Here is a 13,993-nt window from a genome sequence, read left to right on the forward strand (position 1 = left end):
TGCTTTGCGACAATCATGTATTTTAACCAGGACTGGATGTTATTGTCGATAAAATATCCGCTTTTAAATGCGTGGTGATATGTCTGCAAACGCCACACGGAAAGAGGAAGTTTTGCCTGGAAGTTTTTAACCCTATAATCACTGGCTTCTCGAGGATTACCAAATCATTTGGATCCGTTCCCAGAGGCATATCTCATCCATGAGACGAAGATATACGATGATTGTTGATGGGTTCACCCTTCTTCCATTATGCCTCCAAATACAAGTTTTGACAGTGAATAAATCTCAAGAAAATGTGGACTGTGAGTGAGCTGCACAAACAGAACTTTGAAGTCCCGCCATTGTTGTGTTAATCCTCCTACTCACGCATGTCGTCTGGAACCTTGATGCAAATGTGCAGAAACGGTGCACTCTGAAACCTGTTTTTCTTTCCGTTTTTAGGCACCTAAAACGCAGTTGTCGTGTAAATGAACAGCCAAAACAGAGCAAAAGGTTACTCCTTTCGACTGAAATCGTTGCCATAGTAATGTGGCATTCGGATCTCTGGGTACGTGGTTTCACTTAAGCCAAGAACAGCTATTCTTAATTATTCAATTCTATAACTCTTTAACTCCAGACCATGAGCTGATTCTTTCATTATCTTGAGAGAACTGGAGTTTGTGGGTTAACTTTTCTCGAATTAATCACAGGCTGATACCTCAAGATAGTGATTCAACCAATCACAAGAGAGTACATATTTTGTCCTTCATGTTTAATTATCCAGACAAAGACGAGTGTTGTAAGTTTGATCCGACTTGGTTTTTAGACCACGAGGACACTGTTATGACTGCCAGGGGAGGATTCACAGCTGACGAGTGATTGAAGTATGGAGTGATGAGCTGATCAATAAAGCTGCTCCCAGATCTGACACTTTGAGCTACAACGAGTCGATAGAGTTGTCAAGAATCCATCTATTCATGCTGGAATAGCACTCCCGATCTCTGAAGGATGCCAAATGCAATAAAAAATAAAAAGCCTTTTGCTTTTGCTTCATACTTGTTTGATTATCCCGTCATCCAATGATACTGGGATAATTAACTTGTGGACTCAGTGCTGTTTAGACTTAATAAAAACGAGAAATAGATCTCCCCTCTGGAGCGAATCCTTTAATAACTGATGAAATGTTAAAGACTTACCTGGTCTGGATCGCGGCGCTCTGCTGTCTCTTTAGTTTCCCCTCTTCTTCCTGAGAAGCTGTCAGAGAGTAAAAACCACCAAGACCTTGTCTCCGTTTGGTTTACAATTTATTTGACAAGACAATGATCTGTAAAACATGTACAACAGGTTTCCCAAAAAGCATACAAAATCATAACCGACCCGTGATACAGAAGATAAATGAAAGAAAATCAATAAGCACTCAAAAAAGTATGATCACATCTCCAGTGTGGGTTTGCCGTCGTCAATGTCAGACTCATCTCATCGTGTGTGTTTGTGTGTGTTTCCCCCCTTTTATCATCCGTCCTGCTGTCAGACGAGAAGTGCTAGAATTGAAAAGCTAAAAATAACATAAAGAAGGCACGTCTGGCTCCGTGATGAAAAGCTGTGATGACAATGGATGAACGAGAGAGAGAGAGAGTAGAGAGAGAGAGAGAGAGGGAGGGGGGCGGGACAAGTGAGGGCCAACGAGGGAGAAGAGAGGATTCAGACCCAAAGACCGCCATCGCCGACATTCACAGCTTGCGTTTCTGGCGTCAAATTCACGAGCGAGAACGCAAAAGGGACAAAGTCAGAGTCGAGATCTAACGGCCAATCCGTCTGCAATCACCGTAATTCTCCGTTCATCCTCCTCCTTTAGAACTGCTGACTCATGCTTGCACTCAAATAAAGCCTGTAAACTCATCCGGGTAAATATTTCTTTGCAATTTCCGCTTTGGGAGGCGGCTTCACGACTGTATTCTCCCGGAGGTGTTAAGATTTTAATTCTAGATACCTAAGAATGAAGCAACTCTATTAAACGTAAGGCCCTGGGTAAAACGGAGCGATCCCCCAAAATGAGACGGCGGAGCGGTAACTCAATAGTGAAGGCTTGCTGAGTCATTAGTCTGGAATATAATGGCTCCCAATGATTGTCTTTTTCCCTTTTGCTCCATTTATCAACAGCAGGCCCACTGGCAAACACATTAAAACACATTTATCCTTACAAAACTAAATATTCATTCATTTTGAGAAATTAATTTACAGACAAAAGAGCAAAACCATCACTTTTAATTCCCCTTTTTGTTCTGTGGCAGGGCCATTAAATACATCCTACGTGATCATCTGACACTGCACCTCATAAGCGAGCTAAAAGCCGAACTCCTGTCGTGGCAGTCAGTCTAAAGGGATCAGCTTTTATCTCTTTAGTCCATGCAGCATGCCGACATTCCCTTTAATCAAAATAAAACATTCTAGACATTGAAGTAGAAACAGAAAATAAACGTTTGCATCATTAGCGTTAGCATTAGCGTCATAAACTGCATCTCATCTTAAGGTTAAATCTTAGTTTGACTTTATAAACTGCATTTCTACCACAGAAACTTTCCTCAGGGACCAGGAACTTTAGGTTCAACTTGGAGTGAGGGAACTTAAGTCCAGTGAACATTATTTTTTATCCTCAAATCTCCTCCTGTCAGGTGTCCTGCATTTCTCCTAAATACAACCTGTAGATGAATTTTTAGGTGGACGACATAAGCAACGTTTCCAGGACAAGAACTTCACTAACTGCTCGGGACTTCCTGAAGTACCAGAAGCTCCCTGAGGAACTTAAGTCCCCGGGTCTTTATTCTACCCTGGGAAGGTCCCAGTACTGTCTGAAAGTACAGGGACTTTTGGGGTGGTACTTAAAGCTTTTCTGATTGGTAAAACACTCACCGCATTAAGACAAATTTAACAAGTCAGCGGATTGAGAACAGAAGAACCTTTTCATTCTGGTACTTAAAGTTTTGGGGTAACTTTGATGGCAATGCTGCTTCAGATTGCAACTTTCCATAGCAGGAACTTTCCCTCAGAACAAGGTATGTTTTAAAAACGTAGTGTGTTTTTTCAGGGGGAATTATTTACCCTGAGCCTTTCTTATGCCCCCCAAAAGTTCCTGCTTGCGGATAGTACTCTCTTTTAGTCCAGGGCCTGTGGGACAGGACTTACAGCTCTCAATGTTTATAACTGGTTGAGTTCTCGCAGCATTCAGTAAACTTTTTTGCCTTGTTTTCACGCGTCTTAAGATGTTGGTTTAAACACAGACAGCAATGGGAACTTTCTTGAAAAGATGCTACTTCCTGGTACTTTTGGTGGAAATGCAGCTTTAGATTGCAAATAAACAAACTACTTGATATTGCATGTCAGTAAGTCTTTGTTTTTAAATGTGGTCAAATGTCTGGATATCTTCCTGCTGTCAATCAGAAAAAGAAGAAATTCTACACTAAAACGATAAATATATAAACGCAACATTACAAAGAAACCCTCTCCACCAAAGCTCATGATGGTTAAATAAGAACAGATGATTGTCAAAATATTGCATTTGGTGCCGACCTCGCAGAATTTGGAAGCTGTGATGCAAATAATTTTTGTCCTAATTTAGCAAATCCTACAAAATGATTTCATCTCTGCATCAAGGTGGTTTATCTCTCTATATTTTTGTCTCTCTATGTCTCTTTATGGCAGCTTTACAAATTTGAAAACATGTTTTTACACCACCTGACTATATGTGATTTTGTGTTATTTTATCTGGCACGCTCGGAGAATCGGGCGGTTTGGGAGACTTTGTGTTCCCAGAGGTCTGAAACTACAGCTCAGGATTAGACGGGAGGAAAGATTGCATCGCTGTGTGTGTTTGCTTATGACAGAGAGAGAGAGAGAGAGAGAGAGAGAAGACATCTCCATGCAGACTAAAGACACACAAAAAAAACAGGCCGCCCTCCGTGCCGTTACATGAAAACAGAAAACACTCTCTCAACTTAAATTGGACTTGTGCCCGTGGTGTGCGTGATGGTGACAGATGCATCGAGACGGAGATAGAAAACATTTCTCTTTTTGACATTCAAAAATGTTTTTTTTTTTGTTTCGTAAATGAAAGAGATTATTCCGCAAACAGCCTTGGGAAAGTGTTTCAACAAGCCACCGATCATGCCATGCAGAGTAATATGAACAAGGAGTAAAATCCACACCATTTCATGTTTGTCATATATATTCAAATAAAACACTTCAGTATCAAGTGACGACCTCAAGTACCCGTGAAAAGTAAAATAGTCATATACATGTTGTTTTTTTAAATCGCTCAGTTTGACACTTAACAAACTTCCATCCCCTGTACAGAGGCACTGATAACACCTACACTGTTTTTTTTATGTGTACACGTTGCACCAACAATATATTATTCATCAATATTATCAATACTATTTACATGTGTTTGTTCATCATTTGGTACCATCTGACATCTGTGAAGACCAACTTCTGATTCAGCCAAACTTTTTTTTTTTTAATGCTTTCAAATCGGCTAAAATGCTAAATGTTTTTCCCCGGATAATTTCCCATGTTCTGCATATATCAGAGTGTGTAATGGCAGTATCTTCTAATACATGCTGAACATTTGTACACATTCCTCTCCGTGCTTTTTTAAGACGTTATTAGTGTGATATTTCAGACGACTGAATACAAACATCGCTGTTTTTGTTCTTGTGTGAGCAACCTGTGGTGTGTGTGTGTGTGTGTGTGTGTGTTGTCTGTGTGTGTGTTGTCTGTGCTGTAAACCCACTTTCATCTCCCCCGTTTTTATAGCCTCACCACCTCGTGCAATTATCAACAGCAAATATGAATCACGGACAGTAAATTCTATAACGTTGCCAGGTTACGGAGCTTCAAAAGCGATGTCACTTCCCCCCTTCGTTAGCGCTAATGAGCAGCCCGGCGCTCCGACAGAAGCTGTGGTCCAGGGACAGATGAGCCCCCTTTGACAACATAATAAAGTGGAATGTTTCCGTTTTGGACTGTCGCCTGGGCGAGAGTGGGAAAGGCTGGAGTTGATAAATAACTGAAATACTTTCAAACATCTCCAGTGATTAAGCGAAGCTGCCAGGAGAGCCAGATGACCGAGCTTTGGACTTCCTGGGACTGAATTCAGCGGTATGAAATTAAAAAATCCAACCAACTGTGGAGGAACTTTGAAAGATGGTATTTTTTAAAACATTTTTTTACAACTTCACTGTAGTAAAATGCTGCAAAAAGGAGGCTGATGTTTTATCCTTAACTTGGAGAGGAGCTAAAAAAAAAAAAAAAGTTCAAATCATGTTCCACGGCTGTGAACAGACGATCCCAGGACTGGCAGCTTCACACTGAGGTTTGGATTTGCGAGCGCCACACAGGCCGAGTGTTGTGTTAATTAGCTTCAGGTTGTGTTCCAGCCTATTGTGACTCCTCTCAACCATGTAATGAACATACTGTAAAAGCCCGCCTCATCATATGCACCAGTATATGATCTCATTTGGCTCATCAGATGTCATGAACTCCTGTTTTTTTTTTGCATCTTAAACTGCTTTAAAACATTGATTTTTGTGAATTTCATTTAGCATCGTCTTTGCTTATTTTCCAGATATTTGCAATAAAACGATGATTTAAACTCTGCATGTCACTTGCAAGAGTTCTTATTCCTCAGAAGCAACAATTCATCAGAAATAAAAAAACATGACAATTTAAAACCAATTTAACCCATAACACCCATTAAATGTGCTTTTAAAATAAAAATAAACCCAGAAGCAGAACCCTATGATACGTGGATTAAAATAAAAAAAATATAAAGTAAAAAACAAAAGGTCTTTAATGTGGGAACACGTGTGCTCGCCGTAGCTTTTCCATGCAAACTTAGGTGACCTGGGGCGTGCTGATAACACCTTGGTGATGCGCCGTCATTGCACAGCTACACATACATGGCGGAAGATACAAAACTCTCGCCGCGAGCGATGCTGGCAGCCGGTGTGTCGTGATTGGACGAGTCGTGGTGACCGTCGTCGGCGCGGTCTTTGAGTTCGTTGACGTTGTCGTATTTGGCTGAGTCGTCCAGGACCGGGGGAGCTCCGCCGTTCAGGGCGCCGGTGGACTCGTCATCCAGGTTCTGCAGATTTCACACAGATTTATAGAGAAGATAAATCCCATTTCTTAAATTATATATCCTATAAACCGTCAGACTCACCGTACGGGGCGGGATTATTTGATATAGATCAAGACGAGAAGCAAAGACTTGACACATAAATACATTTTGTGGCAGTTTTAGTGCATGTACATCTTATTATTATATTATTTGATCGATTGGTACAAAGCATACACACCATGGAGTCCCTACAACCCACAGTGAACCTGTCCAAACAGATATACGTCCCCGCTGTGCCTGAATGCAGCTCATGTGTCTGTGAGGATGGAATAGAAAAAGTGTGTGTGTTAGTTACCGTGACAGGCTCGCCCCCTGTGGGCTCGTAGTAAACCTCTCCTGGGCTGAGCGGGGCCGTCTCTGTGGCTGTGGGAGGCTCTGATGGCTTGTTCAGCTTCACACGCACAAACCGCACCAACACAGGGAAGAGAGAGAGAGGAGAGCACGGAGACAATACAACATGAATACAGGCGGGAAGAGGAGAGCTTCACAGCACAAATACAAACATGTTTGCTAATGAGATAACTGAGCTGTAGAGTCCAGTCTAACCCGGATAGAGACATAATGGGTCCTTTTACATCTCTTTAGACCTGCATGGAAATTCAGTGAAGGCTTTTTTTCCTTTATCCCAAAAATGTCCTTAATTTCCGACATAGCAAACCTTTCACTCACATCCCAGTTGAGCTGAAAGTATTACCCAACAGCTCTACCGGTAGCGTCTCAACGTTTTTTATTCATTTCCTATGGAGAGCTGGAGAGGCAGTGCATTTTGGGATCGTTGTGGCGAAATTTCGAGAGGGGCTACGACGCGCTCACCAGACAAGAATAGACCAGAACTCTATTCTATGCAAATGAGTCCAGGGACCGCGCGGACCACTTGTGCGTTTATACAATCATTCATTCATTCATTGAGGCTACGTCGCCAATTGAGTAATGTACAGCGAGAAACTTGGCTATCAAGAGCGGGTGGAGAGGTCCAGGAGAAAATCAGAACAAGCCCACTTTTCAGTGGTTATACGCCCATCAAGCGGCGAGTTGAGTGCTCCAGCGCGACCCCTCGCCTGAAGCAGCGGAGCCGTTTGTTATTTTTCAGCTTGAAGCACATTGAGTCGACGCTCAAGGTATGAATAAAGTCGACTTGACTCGACTGAAGGACTTGCTGTCGACCTGCAGGTTGCTTATTAGGACTCGGGACTTGACTTAAACTTGCCCTCAGACATGTAAGTAAAAGACGGTAAAAAAAGGCTCTATGAGGAATTTGCCTTTTATAAGTCATGTTGTGCAGATGACATTAAGAGATGTGATGAACTCTCACTGTTAAACTCTGTGAACCGCCCCCCGTTTTATAACGAGCACTAAGACATGCTTAAAACATCGAATCAACATAATTACCCGCTTTTAGTCACATAATGTTGTTCAAGCCCAACAAAATGCAACAGAATGATGGAGTAAAAATGAGCTGAGAGGGGAGGAGGAGGAGGAGGAGGAGGAGGAGGAGGAGGAGGGGGGGGAGCAGGAGGAGGGAGGGAGCAGGAGGAGGGAGGGAGCAGTACTCTAATGGAGCTCTTTACAAACCCAGCTAATTATTTCCACACATAAGCCAACTCAGATCTCCAATCAATAGCCATTAGCCCCATTATGACTGCCCAAATGGACTGTGTGCGTGTGTGTGTGTGTGTGTGTGTGTGTGTGTGTGTGTGCAGAATGTAAACGCTGTGACAATAAAGATTGATTCTAAGCCATGTGGACCACTCACCATCTCTGTTGAGCTGCCGGCCTTCACAGGGGGAGGGGGCTTGTGCTTGGGAGGGCCCCTGATTGGACAAGAGGACAGAAACAATGCAGAATTGATCGTCGTTGATTAAGACTTCAGATTTCTTTGTGTTAAATAAAGGACACAGTTTGGTAGCCACGATTGAAAGGCTCAAAATAATATGCTGTGAAGACAACCCACTGAGTCTTAATTGGGTTCAGATTCTGTTAAAATGTTTCTTAATCAACTTGGGGGGTTAAGTGTCTTGCCCAAGGACACATCGAACATGTGGCTGCACGGGCTGCGGATCAAACACCCGACCCTCTGGTTATGTAAATCCAAATGAGCCTGTCGCCTTTAAGCTCGTTTTAGCTAGCTGTATTATCATCTGGTGCACACAAAGACTCCCACAAACTTTATAAGCATCAACACATTTGGGATGTTTGGCATGCCGACTCCCGATGTTGATAAAACACTCTTACCTAATGTCCAGTTTGTTTAATTCTGATGCGACAGTGGATTAAAACCGTCCTCATCAGCGGCAGCCGTTGTGGTTGTTTATGAAAAAGCCTCAAGTGTGCTTAAACTCCTCATATCAAATAACCAGCTGTGATTGGCCGGACCTGACTTCAGGTCGGCTGGAAACCTGCCTGAAGAGCAGACGCGTCCTTCAGAGGAATGTGGCTTTTTCCCCAGCTACTTAACCGCTACAATAAAAAGACATCTCCTTGTGTTTGAAGACGTACTTGACATCAAACTTGTCTCTGAGTCTGATTCTAATTGAAGGTTTTTGCCCTCAGAGTCAGACGCAGTACTCGTTCTACTGATTTGTATTTATTCTGGCTGAGAGTCTGTATTAAGAATCCAGAAGTGAAACACTTTAAACTGCCCTCGAATACAATCACTGAAAAGCCACCAGTTGAACTGAAGATCTTGTATTTACAACACGTTAAATATTTAACTTCATGGCAGCTCTGAGATTCATTAAAGCCTCATTATCGTTGCATCATAAGAAACTGAGAAATACACGACTGATTTATATTATCATCAGGCCTGTCAACTGCAACAGTAAGATATGCTACCATACGATACGATATGCTATGATATGCTATGCTATGCTACGATAGGCTATGCTATGCTACAATACGACACAATATGCTACGGTACATTAGCTGCGCTACACTACGATACGCTTAGCTAAGCTACAGTTTGATACAATACCCTACAGTATGCCACGCTATGCGATGATTGACTACGCTACAATACGCTATGCTATGATACAATACTATACGACATGATCGGATACGATATGCTACGCTATACTTTGATACAATACGATACCACATGCTACGCTATGATACAATACGATAAGCTTTATTGATCCTTTAGCTGCTTGTTGCTACATCAATAAATAACATGTTACTGATGTGATTAATATAGCGACATTAACACGTTGAATATTTTATCATGTATATTTATGCTATGATTCGGACTCAGTAGAGAAACGGACACCTGGGCTCATGCTACAGCGAAGCTAAAATGAAGCCTGATGTTCCTCTGGTGTTTTGTGGATTATCAGCTAATTATAAAAAAAACTGCACAGCAGACTTGAGTCTTGTTTAAACAGGGCGTGCGTCACTTCTTTAGACTGTAACACCGGGGAGGTTGCGGTTAAATGAATTGAAGTTATTGTTCTTTAGAAAGGGACATCTTCCTTCTAATCACAGTAATGACGTGGAAAAATAGTCTTTCAGTGGTGGTCTTGACCGGTCTTTAAAATCTGGAGTCTGCCCAGTCTGAGACCGAGACAAGACCTTCAAAAAGTGGTCTTGAGACCAACACCGATCTGGAGTACCCCAACACGACTGTTGCTCTTTAGCTGCCTTACCAACAGGAGCAAACTTTTGAGATTTAAACTGCTGAGTTCTTAGAAAATGACTTTGGCACTTTTGAAGTTTGGGAGCATGTCTGGATATAAAAAAATATATATTCTAATAAGTAGGTATTTCACACTAATGGTAGATCGCATTTCAAGATTGGAATTTAATGCTTTTATTATAGGGCTAGCTAATGTGGATAATTGCTACATCTGTCATTCATAGGAGGACATTAAGCTAACATTTTAGTGTCTGTGGGACGAATGACAGGGTTGTAATAAAAATCTGAAGAGCTAATGGCAGCCTCAGAGTTTTGCCTCGACGCTCGTGATATAACTTTTGAAACCTCCGACTGTACTTCCTGCAGCTCGCTGCACCTGCATGAGAGCGCTACGACGTTAGCTGAGAGCGCAAACACAGAGACTAGTGCTGAGAATGAATCTCATGTCTGAGGCTTTAGAGTTATCTTTGTTATTTCTGTGTAATTGTCATAATGTGAAATGGCTTCTGAATCATCCTACTGCCTTGTGTTGAATATATTCATGCTTTGACCCTGAACCAATTACCATCTTGGGTTTATTGTACTTCATAAAGCATACCTGCAAAGTGGCTGCTCTTCTGAGAAAGTGGAGTCTAATTGACCTATTTGACTCACAGTGCGACACGAGAAACAGTGAATGTATTTTTGTGAATTGATCGTGCTCCCTGCTGTTTTTAGTGGACGCCACGGCTTGATAAGAAAGAAAGGATTTATACGTTATTTTTTACAGCTACAGGGGGAAAGGTGTACGGGGTGAATGGGAGGCCAGAGGAACAAGTATTTTGGGAGTAAAATCTCCGGCGGCTCCGAGCTATAAACTTCAGGTGGAGATTTGTTGCCGAGCTAACTCTGCTGGTTCCCCCCTTTGTGACATGTAATAAGGTTTAACGAGCCTCAGATCCGCTGGGGGAGATTAATTCCTCTCAGGAGGTTAAATAAAACGATGTATTACATGCAGGATTGTTAATAAAGACTTACTCTCCGTCCTCCTGGCGCTTGCGGATGAAGAAGATGATTCCGCCGATGATGCAGATGAAGGCGAGGGCGCCGAGGATACCGCCGATAACTGCGCCTGTCGACGGGCCGGGAGTGATTATCCTCTCCTTTTCTTTAATGGGAGAAAGACACATCGAAAAAAAAACAGAGAGAAGAAGAGAATATTATAGCCAAACCCTTTAATTTTCGAGCACTTGTTTCACTCTGTTTCATGTTTCACTGGTATTAAACAGAAATATGTGAAACAAACATCAGACAAACAGGAAAGCTGATCCATCACTTACTGGTCCATCAAAGGAGAAATCATGAGAAACAAAGATGGCCGCAAAGCAGGAAGAAAAAACACCAAAAGCACCTTTCCACCTGTCCATCCAAGCCGAATAAACTATCATGCATTGAGGTTTCAAACCTTTTTAACGAGTGAAGAGCGGCGTTTGACTCGACTGCTATCAGAGAAGCACGACCGGGATGAACACAGAAACACAAGGACGTTCATATTTGTGGCCTTTTTTTAAATTTACCTTTATTGTACAGACAGGACAGGATAGAGTCAGATATCAGGGAGAGAGAGCAGGGAATGGAGCCACAGGTCGGATTTGAACCCGGGCCGCCTACTTGGAGTACTTTGGGCGTGTGCACTAACCACTAGGCCACCAGCACCTCAAAGTAATGTTAGTTTGTCCTGATGACGATGACAGACAAGAGACCAGAGTTTTGTTGCAAAAATATGTTGAATCATTTATAAATGATTTAATATTTTGTTTTGTTTTGTTTTGTTAAAATGAAATTCATGCTGTTATTTACTGTCATTGTTGAGCCTCAGACAGAGTTAAGCTGTACGCTGTGGTTGTGCGACAGCGACGACATCACTGTCTGTGGTCGGCGAGTAGTGTCCAAAATGTGTTTTTATCGTTCAGGATTCACATTACCTATCTGGTATTGCTTTGGCAACTTTATTTATAATGTTGCTTTCATGACTACAGCGCCCTACAATTACTGCAGCATCCTGCAGCATCCTGCAGCTATCGGATTATCTACGCCATTGTACTTAGAAACACAAGGTCACTGCTTAAGCGGCCATAATTGAAGGTTTCGACTTCGACTCTATTATCATCCCGGAGGAAATGAAGTCTGCAGCAGCATCGAGACACAACAGGTTGAAAACAGAAGACACCATCAGAAAATGCAAACGCACTGAGAATCCACAGCTCCAGTGAAAAACAACTCGAACAGTTCAGACGCCAAACACACAACTTCTGCTGCCGGGTCGCCACAAGAGCAGCGGCCCCCTCATTCACCTCTGAGCCGGTCCTTGAATGGAACATGAGTAATATACACGGTCTTTAAAAACCCTCCAGAGGAATGTTAGTGTGGAAAGCAAGCAATCAAAAGTCAAGTTCCTTTTCAATATCAGCTCTGAATCTGATTTTATAGCGCAGCATTAAAGCACATGGGCGTGAAGAATTCAATCTGAGGTCGGAGAATGAGAGCAGCTCTAAGCTCTCTGCTGTACACCAACGCTCATGAACACCATCAATCTTCTTTCTCACTCCGACGTCGACGTCTCCTCTCAATTAAGAGCCTGGTTATTTCTTCCAGAGGACGGTGAGGCATCTTAATTGACTGTAAAAGCCCCTTACGACTGTATCAGATAAAAACCAAACAGCAGGCTGATAGAGGCTGCTCACCGCGGATGCTTCCTGCCTTTAACAGGGATCTCGGTGCCAACAACAAAGGGAGGGTTGTGTAATTTTCACACCGTCTTTGCTCCTTTTTTATCATATAATTGTATTTCATTGCCACCACTGAGGTAAAAGCACTCAATGGATGTGATACAGAGATGATAAAAGGATAATTACACCTATGATTTCCTCTCATTTAGCTTCACTGCATACATACAGCTGATGTTTGTGTGCGCACTCGCCGAAGAGGAGACGATTTGTGCTGGTAAAAATGCGCTGTACTTGAAATGGAGCTCTTGAAACGCATTAAAATACAATTCCATATGTTTAAAAACACGTTCCCATCAACTGGGAACACGTTTTTTTTTCTCTCTCTCTCCGTTACAAAGAATGTTCTTCCCATCTGCCGCAAAGCAATACCATCCTCATACTTTACTGCCAGTTCTCAAGCCAGAGAACCGTTTCGCCTGGAGGGAACGGAAGATGAAACATCTGGATGCAGAAAAATGATGCAAAAACAAAACAATTACAAGGTCCCAACTGCGCAATAAGATCGTCTCAACAAAGGAAACGTCACAGACACAAACGTGTAACAGCGAGGTGTGTGTGTTGTCAGGTTCAAGTGAAACTAAAGATTATTTTACTGATTTGTTGCTTCATCATATGAGAACAACAAGCAGAAAATCTGTAAATGAAAGAAGCAAAAGCCAGAAACATTTGAACCCTTTGCCAAAAAAACTACTTAAGAAGTTTTCTGCTGACGTCACTTTCCCATCAGAACACATCCCCATAGGTCAGACTCCACAGATGCCGAGGTCAGACTCCACAATGGATCGTTTTAACCCCACGTGTTTCTCAGTGAATGACAATCAAGGCCACTCTAGTCAATGCACCTTTTCCACAGCATGCACCGCAATCCGTCTATTTTCAAGCCCGCTGCAACAACTCGTCAAGCTGAACAGAATAGATCGACCCCGACAGGAAGTGAGACAAGATAAAGCACAGAGCATCCGGGCAGTTTAAAAACAAACACAATATCCAGACGACCGATCGTATATATATTGTGACACTTTCTCAACACTGTGTCTAAAGTACAGCTGCTCATTGCTGAGCTCCGCTGCACTCACGCTCCAGGAACAAACCCGGTGGAGCAGGGCGCGACGTAGGACGGAGAAAAAAGGCGGTGCGGACAGACTACACGTGAGAGGTCGTGCATGCATACATTTGACTCTGTTTTCCAAGCGATAAAGAGTGAATTTCAGTCGTTTTCTTGGGACTTCTTTGACTCTGTAACGCTGGTTTTCCTGTGATCACAAGAAAAGTCGAGATCTCAAGAAAACAACCCAAATTTACTAAAGTCAAATAAAATGTATGGATGCATGTCTGCTAAAGGGCGTCCGTCAACACAAGTCGTATGTGATTAAGTTTGATGTGATTGACCCACGACCCCTGCAGCTGCAACCAACAAATTCTGTACTGTCATGTCAGGAA

General features: G+C 42.4%; 1 protein-coding gene across 1 annotated transcript in view; it reads right to left on the minus strand.

Annotated features, from left to right (window-relative positions):
- Nucleotides 1–1,270: 1,270 nt before the first annotated feature.
- The window catches only part of pvrl2l (PVR cell adhesion molecule related 2 like), a 309,284-nt gene continuing 296,561 nt past the window's right edge, over nt 1,271–13,993 (minus strand). The window contains exons 7-10 of the mRNA XM_061058984.1: nt 10,803–10,932; nt 7,911–7,968; nt 6,453–6,548; nt 1,271–6,121 (exon numbers count right to left, since the gene is read on the minus strand). Of these exons, the coding sequence (XP_060914967.1) occupies nt 5,927–6,121; nt 6,453–6,548; nt 7,911–7,968; nt 10,803–10,932 (479 nt within the window). The 3' untranslated portion in view covers nt 1,271–5,926. The remainder of the gene's footprint in view (nt 6,122–6,452; nt 6,549–7,910; nt 7,969–10,802; nt 10,933–13,993) is intronic.

This window comes from Labrus mixtus, chromosome 16 (assembly GCF_963584025.1).
Source record: "Labrus mixtus chromosome 16, fLabMix1.1, whole genome shotgun sequence".
Taxonomy (NCBI): Eukaryota; Metazoa; Chordata; class Actinopteri; order Labriformes; family Labridae; genus Labrus; species Labrus mixtus.